This window comes from Corvus moneduloides, chromosome 3, assembly GCF_009650955.1.
Source record: "Corvus moneduloides isolate bCorMon1 chromosome 3, bCorMon1.pri, whole genome shotgun sequence".
In the NCBI taxonomy this organism is placed as follows: Eukaryota; Metazoa; Chordata; class Aves; order Passeriformes; family Corvidae; genus Corvus; species Corvus moneduloides.
Window position 1 is genome coordinate 80,086,146 of NC_045478.1, and position 16,216 is coordinate 80,102,361.

A 16,216-nucleotide genomic window follows, 5' to 3' on the forward strand; every position below is an offset into this window, starting at 1 on the left:
AAGGCTACATTTCTTGGATTCTGCGGGCAACTGAGACAAATCCGTGCTTCTTCGCATTAGCTGCAGGATTCTTTCACAGATATTCTGCAACCCCAATTTAGGACTCAGCAGCTTGGATCATGGTCTTCTCCTTTGACTTCTGAAATGCATCTGCATGTCACAGCAGGTTCTGTGTGTAGACCTACTACAGGGATCCATCCTACTGCTCTCTGTGGAACATAATGCTGGAAGCTGTGCTGGCTGCTCGTCAGCATGTTGACCTTTAAAATTCAATGGTTGTGACTGGAGTCCTTGCTTGTGGAGATACTTCCCAGTCCTCCTAACGTAACAAGGATCAGCCTAAGAGTGAAGTTTCTTGTGTGCCGCTTTCACGCGCCCCGAGACAAGGCTCCTCCATGAGGTGCACACCTCAGTAAGCCCTCAACGCCTTCCATGGAGTGAAAGGGGATGGTGCTTCTCGCGCAGAAAAGCGGGACCGAGGTGTTGGGCTCACTTGAGAAGCTGCTGACTGCCCTGCAATGAGCACTTTGCCAGCTGACCAAGGAACGTGACCGGGGCAAGTCTCGGGTTTGGTCTGTTGTACAATTTAAAAATAAAAAAGGATAAAAATGATAGAACTGAGCCCTTGAGAAGGCCGGTTTTTGCCGCGGTGGCGGCAGGAGCACCGAGCTCTCTGGCTACAAGTGCTGCCGGGGGAGCCGGGCCGGCCGAAGGGGCCGAGGATACGCTTCTCGCTCGCGGGAACCGGGCTCGGGACGCCCCGACGGCGGGGCCCGGCCGCGCCCCTGTCCCCGCTGCGGGGCCTGGCGCCGCCTCCCGGGGGCTCTGCCGCGCTCGGCCCCCGCCACACCGACGGCAGGCTCCCCTCCCGCCCCTCCGCGCCGCTCCGCTCCCCGGGGGGAGGCCGCTGCCGCCCTGCCCGCCTCCCGCACCGCCCCTGCACCGCCCGCCAGGGGCGGGCCCGGGCCCGCGATGGCCCCGCAGGTAGGCGAGGTGGGGAGGGGGCGGCGGGGGGTTATGTCACCGCCGCGGAGGGGCGAGCCGGGGGCGCGCCCCGGCGCCGCTGATTGACAGCGGGGCCCGGCCCGCAGCCCATAAAGGCGTCGGCGCGGGGCGCGGGGCCGAGGAGGGACTTGTGACGGTGTCGACAGCGGCGGCAGCATCGCATCGCATCGCATCGCATCGCATCGCATCGCATCGCATCGCATCGCATCGCATCGCATCGCATCGCATCGCATCGCATCGCATCGCATCGCATCGCGCTCCACTCCCGACCGACCTCTCCCCGCAGAGCCCCAGCGCACCGTCGGCTCCCCGATGCCAGGTGAGGCGCAAGGCGGGGAGGTGCCGTGCCCGCCGCGAAGCCCCCTCGGGGGGCGGAGGAGGCTGTCAGCCCGCTCCCCCGCCGGCCTCTCGGAACTCGCTGTGGGCAGCCGCCCCGCTGCCGACCCCGCGGGGACTCGGGGTGCGAGGTGAGGGGAGCAGCCGCGGGACAGGCGGGTGTGCGGCACCTGCCCGCAGCAGCCCTGCCGCCGCCGCGCCCGCCGTCCGGGCACGGTCTGTTCCGCCGGGAACCGCTGAGTTCGAGAGGCGAGAGAGGCATCCTGGCCGCTGCCGGTAGTTGGCTGTAGCGGTGGTACCCTGGGGATGCCAGGTAATAGGAGTTCCCGTAGGACAAAGAAAATGTAGACAGAAAGCGCTGGCGGCATCCCTGCGTCCTTGCAAAAATGTGTGGAGTTGGCAGTGCTGAAGCTATTTGGCTGAACCCAGAGAACTGGATTTCTACACATTCCGGGGAATGCTTCTGCTCCATTCATTGTGAGTTGAGACACATATGGAGATGCAATTACGTGGTTTATAACTGCACAGTGCTACAGGGCAAACCCAGCATCACGTTAAGAGTCACTTTATCTAGCTATGGTTGGGTACAGAGGATTGTATATGTATGGAAGAGAGAGGAGTTTGTATCATGGTGCTAAAAAAGGTACTGACAAGTACCCCTATTACTCAGAACCATCATCTAGTTTAGATCTCATTATCCTACAAGGATTTGTGGCTAAATATTGTGCTCCAAAGTAAAGATGTGCTAGCAATAAGCTGTATCTCCTGTAGTGTCATATGCTTTCTATGCCAGCTACTGAAATGTAATGGAGAAAATAAGAATTTATATGTTTTCTGTATGACTTTCCTTTTTTTTTTTTTTTTTTTATTAAGGACATTTCCATTAAAAGGATCTTTAACTTTTATAATTTCTCTTCCCTTCATCTGATGTAACATTTTACTTCTGCCATCAAGAATAGACCCAGAATAAATATTACAAGAATCAGTCAAAATAAAAATTCTGATTTTATATGTATAGTTGCTGTTTATGGCATTTCATGAGGAAAATTGCACTATTTATAGTTGATAAATATTATTTCCTCAATACTTACTACTTTTTGATTTATTCATAGGAGTTATGCTGAAGAGGAGAGGGTTGTTGTGGCTTGCTGTCTTGATAACCCTGTGGGTTTCCTCAAATGCTCAGGGTAAGTTCAAACACTTCTTAACTGGATACAGAGTAACTCCCAAAGTTAAAAGTCGTTGTAAATGTTGGCTTACCTGAACTACAGTGGGAAAAGTAATAAGAAAGGAATTTTTTAGAAGTGCCTGGGATATTTGTGGTAGATATACCTTGCCAATGCTGAATGAAGATTTCTCAATATATCTCAAAATTACTTTTTTTAGAAATTTTTGATTAATATGTGTATAATCCCAGAAATAATTGATATACTTTTCTATGTGGTGGAAATGTATGGTGAAAGTAGCATAGACAGAATCACTGTGTGGGATGAATATTTTAAAAAGATAGAGGTGGAGAAATAGACATCTACAGATGAGATATAAGTAGAATACAAATTGGCACAATGCCAGATCCTCATTTACACCTCACCTATTGGTTGAAGTCTTTAAAAAGCAAATCTCTTTTTTGCGGTCATCATGTAGGCACACGGATCCTCATAATTTGATTTCCATTATCTGGTAATCAAAAGATAGGAATTGCCTCAAATTCCTTATCCATTCATATAAATTAAAATATTTAATGGATAAATTGCTACAGGCATCCATGTGTAGGCATATATGTGGCATATAGCATATATATATACAAGTACCTACTGTATAGTGCTAGAAAATATGAAGCCATACATATAAATATATAATCAAAAGTATTTGTACACATAGAAGAAGAGAATTGTCATGGAAATGAAAATGTTGGGTAGTAAATATGATTCACTTGCCTGCTAGCAGGAACAGTTCCATTTGTGGAAGTGGGAAAGTACTGGGTTTACTCTGCTGGTCCTTAATGTCTGTCATATAATTGCGGTTACTAATTATAGTGTACAGAGCTGTTTCTTGTAAGACTTTCTGTAGATGCATTGTCACACACTGTTAACTTTTTCAGATGGTGACAAGGAAGAGGAGACTACCTTCGATTTACTTCAAGTCAGTAGCATAAACCGAAAGACAATTGGAGCAAAGGTGTTCCGGGGCCCAGACCCCACTATGCCAGCATATCGTTTCATTCGGTTTGACCATATACCTCCATGTAAACCGGAGAAATTAAAAAAGATCATAAAACTAATACGGCAGAATGAGGGCTTTATCCTTTCAGCCACTCTGAGGCAGGACAGGCAATCTAGAGGCACTATCCTTGCTTTAGAGGGTCCCGGCATCAGTGAGAGGCAGTTTGAGATCATTTCCAATGGCCGGGCCAACACCCTGGACCTTATCTATTGGGTGGATGGCTTCCAGAATGTGATTTCCCTGGAAGACGTGGACCTTGCTGACTCACAGTGGAAGAACCTCACCGTGCAGATAACAGGGGAGAACTACAACCTCTACGTTGGCTGTGACCTTATTGACAGCTTCATCCTGGAGGAGCCTTTCTATGAGCAGCTGAAAGCAGAGAGCAGCAGGCTGTACTTGGCGAAGGGTTCCACTCGGGAGAATCATTTCAGGGTAGGTGACGTGGAGAAGCTGGGGTCTCTGGTGTGGTAAGAAGGTAACTGCAAGTAGTTTGGGAAGATGCAGTAGGTGCAGTTTTGTTCTCCCAATGCCTCTTGGATTTGATGGGGTCACAGGTGTTCCCAAGCAGACTTTCTTCAGAGTGTGTTTTTATTAATTGCTGGATCTGTGTTGTGTCATTTTGGGGTTCCTGAAAGCAAAGGCCTGGCAAACCAAAGTCTAAATCCAGGAAAAGTGTGAAAAACCAATTTTTGGGCTTTCCTATACATCCCTTTTCTTTTCCAGATGTAAGTCTTCTAGAGATGTTGGATTTTTGTGGTGATTTGTAGAATTCTTTGCAAATTTCTTGAAGAACTGGTTTTCCATTGAAATATATCTATTCAAATAATGAGAACATGTCAATATTTTTGCTTTTTATTTGAAAGAAGAAGGAAAAAAAGAATTTTTAATGGAGCTGAAGCATGTGGTATTGTTCCATCCTGTAACAGAACATCCTGGTTTGCCATTTTGAACATTTCTTTTCAATTTAAATCAAAAAAAGAGGAAAATGTTGAAAAAATAAATAGAATAAAGAGTTTTGATCAGCACTGTAAATGAGATTCTTTTTCTTTTTGTGAAAAACATTTGAGATGAAGTACTTATAAGCTTTCTGATTTTCCTATCAAATGAAAACAACCTTCTGCCTCATATCATACAGTGATATGATCTGGCCCAACAGCTTTAAGGATGGCTTCTTTTCTCTCACAGCTGATATCAAACTGGAGCTCATGGCTCCAAAAATTTCAAAAAGCCATTTTTTTCTCATCATGTTGTGCCATCTTGTTTTCAGGCAGAGCCTGACATGCTGGAGGGATGACCAGTTTTGGCAGGGACGTCAGAAGTTCTTGCCCACAGCCTCTCCATTCCTGCCTCCATGACTAACTCACTCCATCAGTAGTGCTCATACAACTGTTTCTGAAGATGTACTGTTAAGTGGCTCACTGAAATAATCTGGTTTTTAATTACTTTTTTTCTTCTTTGAGGATTTTTTTCCCCAAGTGAAATAGATACGTGTCTGGTTTTAGAGTGTTGTCTCAGGGTAGCATCAGCACAACTGAGAAAGCAGTGAACTATGGTGCATGGGAATAACTGGCTAAGGATGGAAGTGTGATGGTGCAGGAAAGTTGGCTTTGACCGTATGACAAGTGTCTTGTAGAACTACAATCTAAAATTCACTATGGAAATGGAGATTTGAGCTCTTAGTGGATTAATATCTTTTAATGTGACATGTTTCAGAACATACCTAGCTTTGTGGCTTATAGCACTGAAATTGTATATAACAAAGCTATAACCACTTCTGTTTCTGTGTCTCAGGTTTAATGCCTTGTAGATTGTTTTTTATATATCTGCTTATGTCTGAATCTAGTCAGTAGCATGGGATTGAAACAGGAAAGTTATTAGTTACTCAAAAATTGATCTTACTGTTTTTAATTGCTATTTAAAATTATCATTACAGGGTCTTTTGCAAAATATTCAATTAATCTTTGGTACTTCAATAGAGGATGTTCTGCGTAAGAAAGGATGCCAGAGAAGCCAGTCAAGTAAGGCTTTTGTTGTCTTGTTAACACTGTTCAATATTAATACTGTGAAATATTTAATAATGTGAGAGCTAGAAATGTCAGCAGTGACTTATCGTCCTAAAACTATGCAACAGATCCCTTTGAAATGAACAGTAGAATGAGTTAATTTTTGGTGGTAATGGGAACTTATATGTTTATATGATGTCATTTCTACTCTCCAGTCTATTATTTTAGTTTGGTTGCTTAGGTCCATAACTCTGAGTCTCTAAGTTGGGAAAAAAAAATGTTGAGCAGGAAATTAGTAGAAATGGAAGGAAAAATGCATATGTATGAAAATATATATTTTCTTACATGAGTTTTCTGTAATTCTTTGAGCACGAGATGGGTAATGGTTCTGAATTCTGCTTCTGACTGTCAATGGGCCCACAAACTAGTCTGCCATTCTTAAAGACACTGAATTCATTGGCTGAAAGAGGCTTTGGGTTTGAATCCCGAAATATTGTTAATGAAAACATCCTCAGGAAAATAAGAAATCAAAGGAAGAGGTAGGGAAGGCATGTATGTTATGGGCTGACGTGTTCTTGTTAGTCCAGTTCATGCTTACCCCGCCAGGAGGGGAGCACTCTGTGTGTAGGCGTGTAGTGGATTCCTCATAAAAGAATTAGAATTATTTGTCAAATGTGTCCTAAGGTTTTGTACTCAAGCTCATAGGAGGTGCTGACTGTTTTACTTCCCAGTGCTTGTAGCTGACAATAATTCTCAGTAAAGAATTATTTAGCAAATAATTCAATTCACAGTATTTTTACTTTTACTTTGCAACACGAAGAGAACGCTACAAGATGGAAATTTCTTGTGCAGGAACAGAAGGGAATAAATAGCACAGTAAGGCCATCAAAATTATTTAAGAGGTTTGTTATGTGCATGTCTGATTCTGACATTGCCTATCCAGCTTAATTACATACTCACAGAATGGGTCAGGTTGAAAAGGACCACAGGGCGTCATTGGTGTAACCTCTCTGCTCAGGCAGGGTCATCCTAGATCACATTTCACAGGATTATATCTGGATGGTTCTTGAATATCTCCAGTGAGGGAGACTCCACAACCTCTCTGGGCAACTGTTCCAGTGCTTAGTCACCCACACAGTAAAGAAGTTCCTCATGTTCAGGTGGAACTTCCTGTGTATCAGTATCTGCCCGTTGCTTCTTGTGCTATTGCTTGGCACCACTGAACAGAGCCTGGCTCCATCCTCTTGGCACCCTCTCTTTAGATATTTATACACATTGATGAGGTCCCCTCTCAGTTGTCTCTCCTTGAGGCTGAATATGCCCAGCTCCTTCAGCCTTTCCTCAAAAGAGGGAGGCTCCAATCCTTTAATTACCTTTGTAGTCCTTGGCTGGACTCAATCCAGGAGCTCCATATCTTTCTTGTAGTGAGGAGCCCAGAATTAGACACAGCACTTCAAATGTGGCTGAGGATGAGGAGAGGGGCAGAATGGTTCTTTTCTGCCCATCTCTCCAGCCTGTCAAGATCTTTATGGAGGTCTGTACAGCCCTCTGGGCTAGTGGTCGCTCCTCCCAGCTTTGTGTCATCAGTGAGCTTGCTGAGGAGGCATCTGTCCCTTCATCCAAGTCATTGATGCATGGTTTAAACAATACTGGGCCCAGTACTGAAATTTGGGGGGACGCTGCTAAGGTCAATTACCACAGTTGAAAAGCCATGAGTGAAGTTACTGACCACAAGATACATATTTTCCCACTTTGGTGGCTCACTTGTTGAGCTGAAGTACAGGCATTAAGATGACATATTTTTGTGTTAATGTTCCATAACAGCAAGGCAGATGTTACAAATGAAGGTCCCTCAGCCCTGAGGACACAACAAGAGACAGGACTGTGTTTTCCCAATGTATCTTTAAGCCTAATATGGGAATGTGACATACGGTGAAATGGTGGCTTGGGAATGCTGTTTGGTTAAGGGTAGAAAAGTATGCCTGTGGCATAGTGGCTGCAAATCCTTTAGGCAGGATTTATACACTGCACTGGATAGGAAAGATAACAAAACCACACCTAAATAGGCACATCAATAAAATCCCTTCTTGAGTTATATCAACAGAATGACATTTGCATATGTGAGAGGATGCACATTTTACTCTTCTGGTTTCTCATTTTAAAGATAATCATGTGGTCCTTAGGAAATTAGCAGGAAGTCAGCAACAGAGAACTGATTTCCCAGTGATCCCCAGGCATCTTCTTTCAGTCATTGCCAAGTACCAGTAGGAAGTGAGGATTTAGTTCTTCTAACATAGTTTTGGTTTATGTTTCCTGCTGAGATTGCAATTTTATTAATGTCCTCAGAATGTTCTGGTCAAGGCACACTCCATGTTGGCTTGAAAAATATGAAATTAATGATCTGAGAAGTGCTATGGGGGGATCTGAGAAATCTAATGTTTCAATGTGGTAGGAAAATTGCATTCTTTCCAGGGAATCAAAAACCAGCTGAAATAAACTGTTATGACACAGAGAGTTCTGAGCTGCTATGTGGTTTTCTTCCATCCTGTAAAAGAGGCTGGACAATTGCTTCAACTTTGGAAAACTGTGAATAATTTTTTGTAGACCTTGGCTAGGTGCAGATGTTTCATAGCTAATTTAAAAGCACATCAAGCCAATAATTTTAAGTTTGGTTGAGAAGTAATCACTTAATGTCATATTGTGGGTTGGTTATTTGTTCTTTTATTTTTAGCCTTCCAAATGAATGAAGAATACTTTGCTCCTGTTTTCATGTACTTCTTTGTTTAAATATAACACTTTACATTGTATGGTAAAGCACCAAATCAAGCCCTTAACATCTCTGAAGCTTGGCCACCTTTGGTGATTTGTCAACACTGAATGGTGTTGGGGTTTTGAAGCATATGTTTTATGGCACATGTTCCTGTGCTGATTTCTTCTTTTTAAATTGCTGTATCCTTTGCTTGTCTTTTCTCTTTGGTAACCTTGAGCTATTCCAACGTCACTAAATCTGGTAAATAAGTCTTTGTTGAGAGATAGGGTAGTGTGGACTTCTGTACAGCTGATACCAAATTTGAGTGTATCATGGAGTCCTTAGAGAAAGCTTCCATGGAATCCATAAGACATTTACCTGATAGACATTTAAATGCTTAACAGAACGTAGACTGTTTTATGTAGTTTTCTATGTGCTTTTTTCTTATTAATTACAAATCAAGCTTTCTTTATGTTATTTTTCAGGAATGTGCTGTAGATAGGGATGTGTTTTAAAATTATATTAGAACATGTCCAGTTCTCCCTGTCGAATGCATGCAAAGTTCTGTTTTAGTTACAATCTGCCTTTTGGAGGAGGGTTTGAAATGACAAATCAAATAATCAGTCTGATCTTAGCTTGACCTCCATTTCACTTCAGAATGAAACTACTGTTATAACAGCTCCTCTTAGCTTAACACTGGGCAGTGCAATATAGAGCAGCCCAAAGTTTGGTATACATTGCATAATGGTCCAAATTTGATCCAACCATGGAATTTATGGACGGAACAAGGACAACAACTTTCTGCAAGGAGACTCTTTCTCCTGCCTTTTTCCCTGCCTTGAGAAAGTTTGATAGGTCATGAACAAATCTGAATCCTTTTATGTCTGAGTGGCTAAATGGGTTTGCTTTTTTGATACTGTGTTCTTTTGTTAGCCTTCTTCATAAATGAATGTGTTGCAGTGCCAACAATTTTAAAGTGAGGGCCATGTGAGACACAGCTTGGCTCTTAATTTTGAAAAGGGAAAGCCTATAATTGGAACCAGCTGACATCTAACTCCTCTTTTATTCATGGGTTTAATAAGCATGAAGCTGTGCCAAAATAGATGTGTTTAAACCCTACCCATGGGTGCCAATCTGTGATTTCAGCAGGAATCTGTAATCTGTGGAAGAGCTTTGTATATGCTTCTCTTCTCTTTCATTCTCTTGCTACCAGCTGAAGTGAACACCATCAATGAGAGCACTGAGATCCTTCATTTGAGCCCTGCTGTCACAACCGAGTATGTGGGTGAGAAACCGGAGAAGGCCGAATTCTGTGACCGCTCCTGTGAAGAGCTGGGATCAATGTTCACAGAGCTCACCGGCCTGCGCATCGTGGTGAACAACTTGGCTGATAACCTCCAAAAAGTGGTAGGTACCTGTAAATCTGGAGAACTGACAGAGGTCTGCTGTGCAGTGCTCTTTCCTTACTTATTTTGTGCCCGGGCAGTTAATAGAGATTTCTGTATTACATATGAACACTTGTTAGTATATCTACATAATGTAAAGATGTCCTCTTTTCATTGTGACTAGTTTGGTATTTCTCGAGTATAACACTTTCATCAAGACTTGGTTTTCACAGACTGGGTTTAAAAGAGCACACAAACATGCACTCATACACAGGGGAAATCCTCCTAAAGGTTTGGAAATTGAAAGCTATCAATCCCAACCTTGCCTGCATACTGTTAAAGCCTTGTTACCATGTTTGCAACATTTATGAATGCATCAGTAAGTGGCTACATGGGGTACCTAAACTGTAAGTAAATGTATGGGATTTTCATAGTTGAAGTATGATGGTGATGTTTTGCTGAAGTCTGCCCCTCTTCTTATTCTGAATCAGCTAATTATTTCAGAAGGAATTTTATTGCTATGCCATATGTCTCAGGATTAAAATCTTCTCATCTAAAGATGAGCTGTACTAGAGGAAAGCAAAACGACTAAGAAGAGATTTCCCTTAGTATCGTGTGACTGTTTTTTACCATTGCTAGAAGAATTGCTATGCAGGACTACAATACTTGAGATCATCTTCCTTATCTACATAAATATGTAAAAATACTTTTTTTAATGGAAGAATTAAGTCCAGTGGTGTCTCAGTTTTGTCTATTTAAAACAGTTTGCTTATGAAATACACAACTTGTTTTCATTAACTCTGTCTTCTAGTCTGAAGAGAACCAAATTATGTGGGAACTGATTGGGCCTAACAAAACACTGAAGAGCCAACCAGTTTGCTGGCAGGATGGCCGTGTATTCGCAGATAATGAAAGCTGGATTGTAGATAGCTGCACCAAGTGCGTTTGCCAGGTAAGGTTTTGGAAACCTTCTTCTCTGCAGAAATGGACAGTGGGTTTAATCCAGCTCATCTGTCCAGGTCAGGTCGTATTTACTTAGAGTTTGGCCGAACTTCATGACATTTATAAAAAGTAGTCCCCATGTCCAGGGTAGTTAGATCAAATCAAAACATTTCCACACATGAAACTTCTCCAGATGCCCACCTTCATTTACCTCTGTCTGTGAGCATAAATCAGTAAGTTGATTTCTTTGCCTTTAGGATTCCAAAATTGTGTGCAATCAGATCACCTGCCCAGCAGTCTCCTGTGCTGATCCAGCTTTTGTTGAAGGTGAATGCTGTCCAGTATGCTCTCACTGTGAGTATTTAGCTGAGGAGAAAGACAGATAGTCTTTGGCATTATTTAAAATCACTACTAGTGTTTTTGAAAGCTCAAAACAAGCAAGATGTCAAGGCGGGTAAGATCAAATATAAAACTTTTATGTGTACAAAGATCATATGAAGTAACTTGGGTGCCTGAAGTTACCCCCTGAAGGACTTGGTCTGTCCTCATTTATTATATTGGTTGCTTAGAATTAACATGATAACCTGCCTAGCTACCTTGGGCATAAACTGTTGAAAGCATGCTTCGCGCCAGTCATGTTTCACGTTTTTTTGCCCATTCAAAGCATAGGGCATATTCTTACAATGTGCTCTTGATCATGTTCACCATTATGTAGCTTTTAAAGGTGGGGCCACATCTCATCATACTGACCTATGTTCTGAAGGCAAGGGCCATTTGGACTCAGTTTTGGGCTTGGTCCATTCTAGAGATAAGATGTTCTTCCTCCAAAGATCAGTGCTTCATGCAAACGCACTGCACACAAGTTCATGAAGATCCAGGATTCTTACCTGAACTAACCTCTCATTATATTACACCATAATTCCCTTACTTCAGCAGCAGCTTGGGAAAGCAAAATTAGGAGAGATCTAAATGTTAAAGTACATATTCTACAGAGAAAAAGAAGTGAGTATCTTCTAAATAGGATAATAGAGCAACTTTGAAAACTAAGCACTTTTTCTTGCCTTTTGCTCCGCAGCTGATGACAGTGAGGAGGGCTGGTCACCATGGTCAGACTGGACAAAGTGCTCAGTTACCTGTGGCTCTGGGACTCAGATGCGAGGAAGGTCGTGTGATGTCACCAGGAGTGCTTGCACAGGCCCACACATCCAAACAAGGATGTGCAGCTTTAAGAAATGTGACCATCGCAGTAAGTAATAAAATTTCTTCTTTTTTAAAAGCTTCGTTGGACATCTCAAAGCAAAACCAAGCTAAGTCAGGATAGTATGTACTTGAGAAATCCTATATGCACAATTAAAGTAGCTGTCATTAGATTCGTTGTCATTTTTCCCCTTTCGAATATTCCTCCCTTTCCTGACAATTTAATAGGTATGTACATTTTGGGCTCAGCTATGTTAAAAAAAAAGATGATGAGTGATCCTTTTTTAACATTATGAACTGGAGTCTTTTGTTTGAACTCAGTTTGGAGACGACCCTCAGTTCGTAACGATGATATACGGGGCTGTGTTTACATCTGCCATTCATTGATTGTTGGACCATTCCATTAACTTAGTTGTGTTTAGGAATACAATAATCATGGAAGATTTTTTGCAAAATATCAAACTGCTTTTATATTTAAGGCACTTAAAAGGATGCTATTCCAGAAGTGTAATTAATACTATTGCAGGTACCTGCGATATCCGGGCTAATATAGTATGTAAGGCAGTATCTAGCAGCTGAGACTGCTAGATGTCCAAATGTGCATTTTGAACAAGTGTTTGTTTCACTGGAAAAGTTTATTTTTAAGTAAAATGTATAAAATAATTGTTAGTAATACACTGGTTACTGAAATTCCTGAGAAAGCTGTTCTTGAGTACCTGAGCTGGCATGCTGGGCTTTGTAAGTGAAATGGTGGGAAAGAGATGGGACATTCATCAGATGTGGTGAGAGGCTCATTAGAAGGCTAACTTCTCAAGTGAGTTTGTATTAGTGCTCAAGGTGGGCTGTTTGCTTGAGTTTTGCTCTTTTCTTTGGCAGTACGTCAAGATGGTGGCTGGAGTCATTGGTCTCCCTGGTCTTCCTGTTCAGTAACCTGTGGTGTAGGAAATATCACCCGCATCCGCCTCTGCAATTCTCCTATTCCCCAGATGGGTGGGAAAAACTGTGTGGGAAATGGGCGTGAAACGGAGAAGTGTGAGAAGGCTCCATGTCCAGGTATGTCTGTGGTCTTGAATCAAAAGTAACACAATAATATTCCAGCTGAATTCCTTCTCTTTATTCAGATCTAAATGACAGTGAATTTCTATGACGGAAAATATAATTCTATCTTGCGAGTGAAATAACACACAAGGATGCTTTGAAAATGAGGACAACAATGCAGTCAGAGGTTCTGTAAACCTTCCAAGTTATAATTTGGCTTTAAATATTAAGAGTTAGAGAAATTTCCATTTTAGTGATATATCTCTGCATATCAAAAATAAACACTTCCTTTCTAAAAGGAAGCTGTCTCTGTACTTGTTCAGAATAGACATAGAATCCCCCAATAGTCAGATTTCTTTGAAATTGTGCATGCATTTTTTATACATTCAACACAATTTTTATTATAATTCTTTCTTATTCATCTACATTTTTAAGCCATTTTTAGAGACCTTTAATTCCACACACTTTCACTTCCCTTTCATATAATTTTTCCTCCCTTTTTTCTCTTTGCATATCCAGTTGGCATGGCATGCTGTTTTGAATTATTGGCCAAAAAATGCCTATGAAGCAGTTGGGTATTTTTCATTTGTTTGTTTCTGAAATACTGCTATCTCAGTGCAAACATCTGCCAACATCTTTCTATGTACGTAGCGAGAAACTGTCTCTAGCCAGGGATCTGATGAAGGGTTGTTGTCATTGGCACCAGATGTCCCCACTTTATTGCCTGTGATGCTCTTCTTTTCTGCATATCTTAGTGAACGGCCAGTGGGGTCCTTGGTCTCCGTGGTCTGCCTGCACTGTTACCTGTGGAGGAGGAATTCGTGAGCGGTCTCGCCTCTGTAACAGTCCAGAGCCACAGTATGGAGGAAAGCCATGCGTGGGAGATACCAAGCAGCATGATATGTGCAATAAGAAGGATTGCCCAATTGGTTGGTATTCATTCTTTATTCAGTCTGAGCAATTATTGTTGCTGTTATCTTTTTAATGGGTAATTTATGAAGTGACACTACAGGAGTCTGCTAACTATACCTTTGTTTCTGGAGAGGACATTTAACTATTTTGAGTACTGTTTTGTGGGATTTTATATATATTCTCAATAATGACTTCTTGAACAAGTATACCTTTCTTAAATAGGGATTCAACATGATGTAATGTATTCAAGCAGATGTAGCAATCCATAATCTTTTCATATTAAATCAATAGTACTTAGTCTTAAGTGCACTTAATAACTCTAATTTTAGGGGTTTTATAAGAATCTGTTGCATCAAGTGTGGTTTAAGCTAATGATCAGAGAATACCTGTTTCTTAAATGAAGTTTTACATGCCTTTTATCCTCCTTACTTAATTTACAGTTTTGTTTGTATTTGCCAGATGGGTGTTTGTCAAATCCTTGCTTTCCTGGAGCAGAATGCAACAGTTATCCAGATGGGTCTTGGTCATGTGGGGCATGCCCAGCAGGATACCTTGGCAATGGTACCGTCTGTGAGGATCTTGATGAGGTATTGACTTTGTTTCCATTAACACCAGGCAATCACCATGAAAAATTAATATTTGGGAATTACACAGCCATCTAATTTTTTCCTTCTTTCTTTCTTTACCTGCAGTGTATAGCTGTGTCAGATGTTTGCTTTAAAGTGAATCAGGTCCATCGCTGTGTGAACACAAACCCGGGTTTCCACTGCTTGCCGTGTCCTCCACGCTATAAAGGAAGTCAGCCCTATGGAGTAGGGCTGGAAGTTGCCAAGACAGAGAAGCAAGTAAGTGAAGTTGAAGGGAATTTGATGGCTTTGAGTAATTCTCATTCGAAATATCTTTTAATGATGGCGTGTGATAAACTTGGATATCAAACAAAAATGGCCTGAAATAAATAACTGGTGTTCCAGAGTATTTTTGTTTTGAGTAACAAAACACTGAATTTGGGATTGGCTTTTTTAAGGGTTTGATTTTCTTTAGGCATCTGCACAGTTGTACCAAATGAGCCTAAAATTCCAGGAGCAAACATTTCCCTGCTTTGCACTCCTTTCTCCAAGGTTTACATACCTATTCTGGAGAGTGGAAACTGAAGAATTAGGATTGTTTTTTTCATAAATATAACGCTGTTAATGTCAGTGTTATCAGACACATCTGAAGTTCTCAGTCCCTAAATTCCATTGGGCCAAAATTTATCAGCAGTGAAGGACAGCAGGAAGTGGAAGTGAGATTGAAGACTACAGTTTTCTAGACAAGACAAAAATGTTAAAGCGGAAGTCATGGGATGCCTTCTCTTTGTTGCTGTTGAATCAATCTGTGGTTAGCTCAGCTTTTGAATTCTACATGTAAACCATCTGTGTAAGATTCTCAAATACTGGCAATGAAAAATATAGTGATAAGCAAGGGGTAACAAAAACCTACATGAGGTCAACACAAGAATTCCTTAGGGTCTCTTTGATTTAAGAAAATAAGGTAGTCCTTTTATACTGTCAAGCAGAACACTAAAGAAAAGAGGTCAGTAAAATCTACTTTCTGTTGCAGTTAGTTTCTGGGGTTTAATGACATCTGGAAGAAGGCAGATACAGTGGTGAAATTGTTAACCACTTTAATTACTTTTTAAATAATGTCCAATTTTTCCTGTGGTTTCTTTTAATTACTTTCATTGTACATATTTGTTGGAATTGTGAACTGACAGAGCAGTATGATTTACTAACCACAATTAAAACAAAGTTCCTGTCTTCAGACTTCTAAATAACGGGTCTGATTTTGATAAAGTTGAGGCACACACAGCTGGCTGTGATTATCAAGTTTCAGTGAATATGCTCCATCATTTATAGGTCTGTGAACCTGAGAATCCATGCAAGGACAAGACACACAGCTGCCATAAGTCTGCAGACTGCATCTATCTGGGCCATTTCAGTGATCCAATGTACAAATGTGAATGTAGGACAGGGTATGCTGGTGATGGACGCATCTGTGGTGAGGATTCAGATTTGGATGGCTGGCCTAACAACAACTTGGTCTGTGCTGCTAATGCAACATACCACTGTGTGAAGGTGGGTGAAAAAGGTTGATAAAAATACCACGCATTAACAAAATGTTCTCTTTTTCCTAAGTAGTAGTGAGTAACGCTTTTAATTCTTGATGCTGGTAGTTGCTTTCAGTAAGCTTTTGACTGTTACAGCATGCTCATTTTCTAGGAGATGCTGTGGAATGTGTATTCACTTAATCTGGTAAAATACTGTAAGGGATTCTCAAAATTAAATCCAGAGTCCTCTGCTTTGGATTTCTTCCTATGCAGAATTGGATGATTGGGATGCCTGTGAATGGAGTTAGCACACTGAGCAGGAATTACCTAAAGCATG

The 16,216-nt window shown here is 41.6% G+C and overlaps 1 protein-coding gene across 2 annotated transcripts in view; it reads left to right on the top strand.

The window, feature by feature from the left end:
- Positions 1 to 1,061: 1,061 nt before the first annotated feature.
- The window catches only part of THBS2 (thrombospondin 2), a 32,560-nt gene continuing 17,405 nt past the window's right edge, over positions 1,062 to 16,216 (top strand). The window contains exons 1-13 of one of the 2 annotated variants that reach the window (XM_032102387.1): positions 1,062 to 1,324; positions 2,454 to 2,528; positions 3,443 to 3,999; positions 5,501 to 5,585; positions 9,533 to 9,726; positions 10,516 to 10,656; positions 10,904 to 11,000; positions 11,722 to 11,892; positions 12,720 to 12,896; positions 13,637 to 13,810; positions 14,253 to 14,380; positions 14,486 to 14,638; positions 15,689 to 15,907. In XM_032102387.1, coding sequence (XP_031958278.1) covers positions 1,318 to 1,324; positions 2,454 to 2,528; positions 3,443 to 3,999; positions 5,501 to 5,585; positions 9,533 to 9,726; positions 10,516 to 10,656; positions 10,904 to 11,000; positions 11,722 to 11,892; positions 12,720 to 12,896; positions 13,637 to 13,810; positions 14,253 to 14,380; positions 14,486 to 14,638; positions 15,689 to 15,907 — 2,178 coding nt within the window. In that variant the 5' untranslated portion in view covers positions 1,062 to 1,317. Of the gene's footprint in view, positions 1,325 to 1,573; positions 1,819 to 2,453; positions 2,529 to 3,442; positions 4,000 to 5,500; positions 5,586 to 9,532; positions 9,727 to 10,515; positions 10,657 to 10,903; positions 11,001 to 11,721; positions 11,893 to 12,719; positions 12,897 to 13,636; positions 13,811 to 14,252; positions 14,381 to 14,485; positions 14,639 to 15,688; positions 15,908 to 16,216 lie in introns of those variants that run through there. The other variant, XM_032102388.1, reaches the window with a different exon arrangement.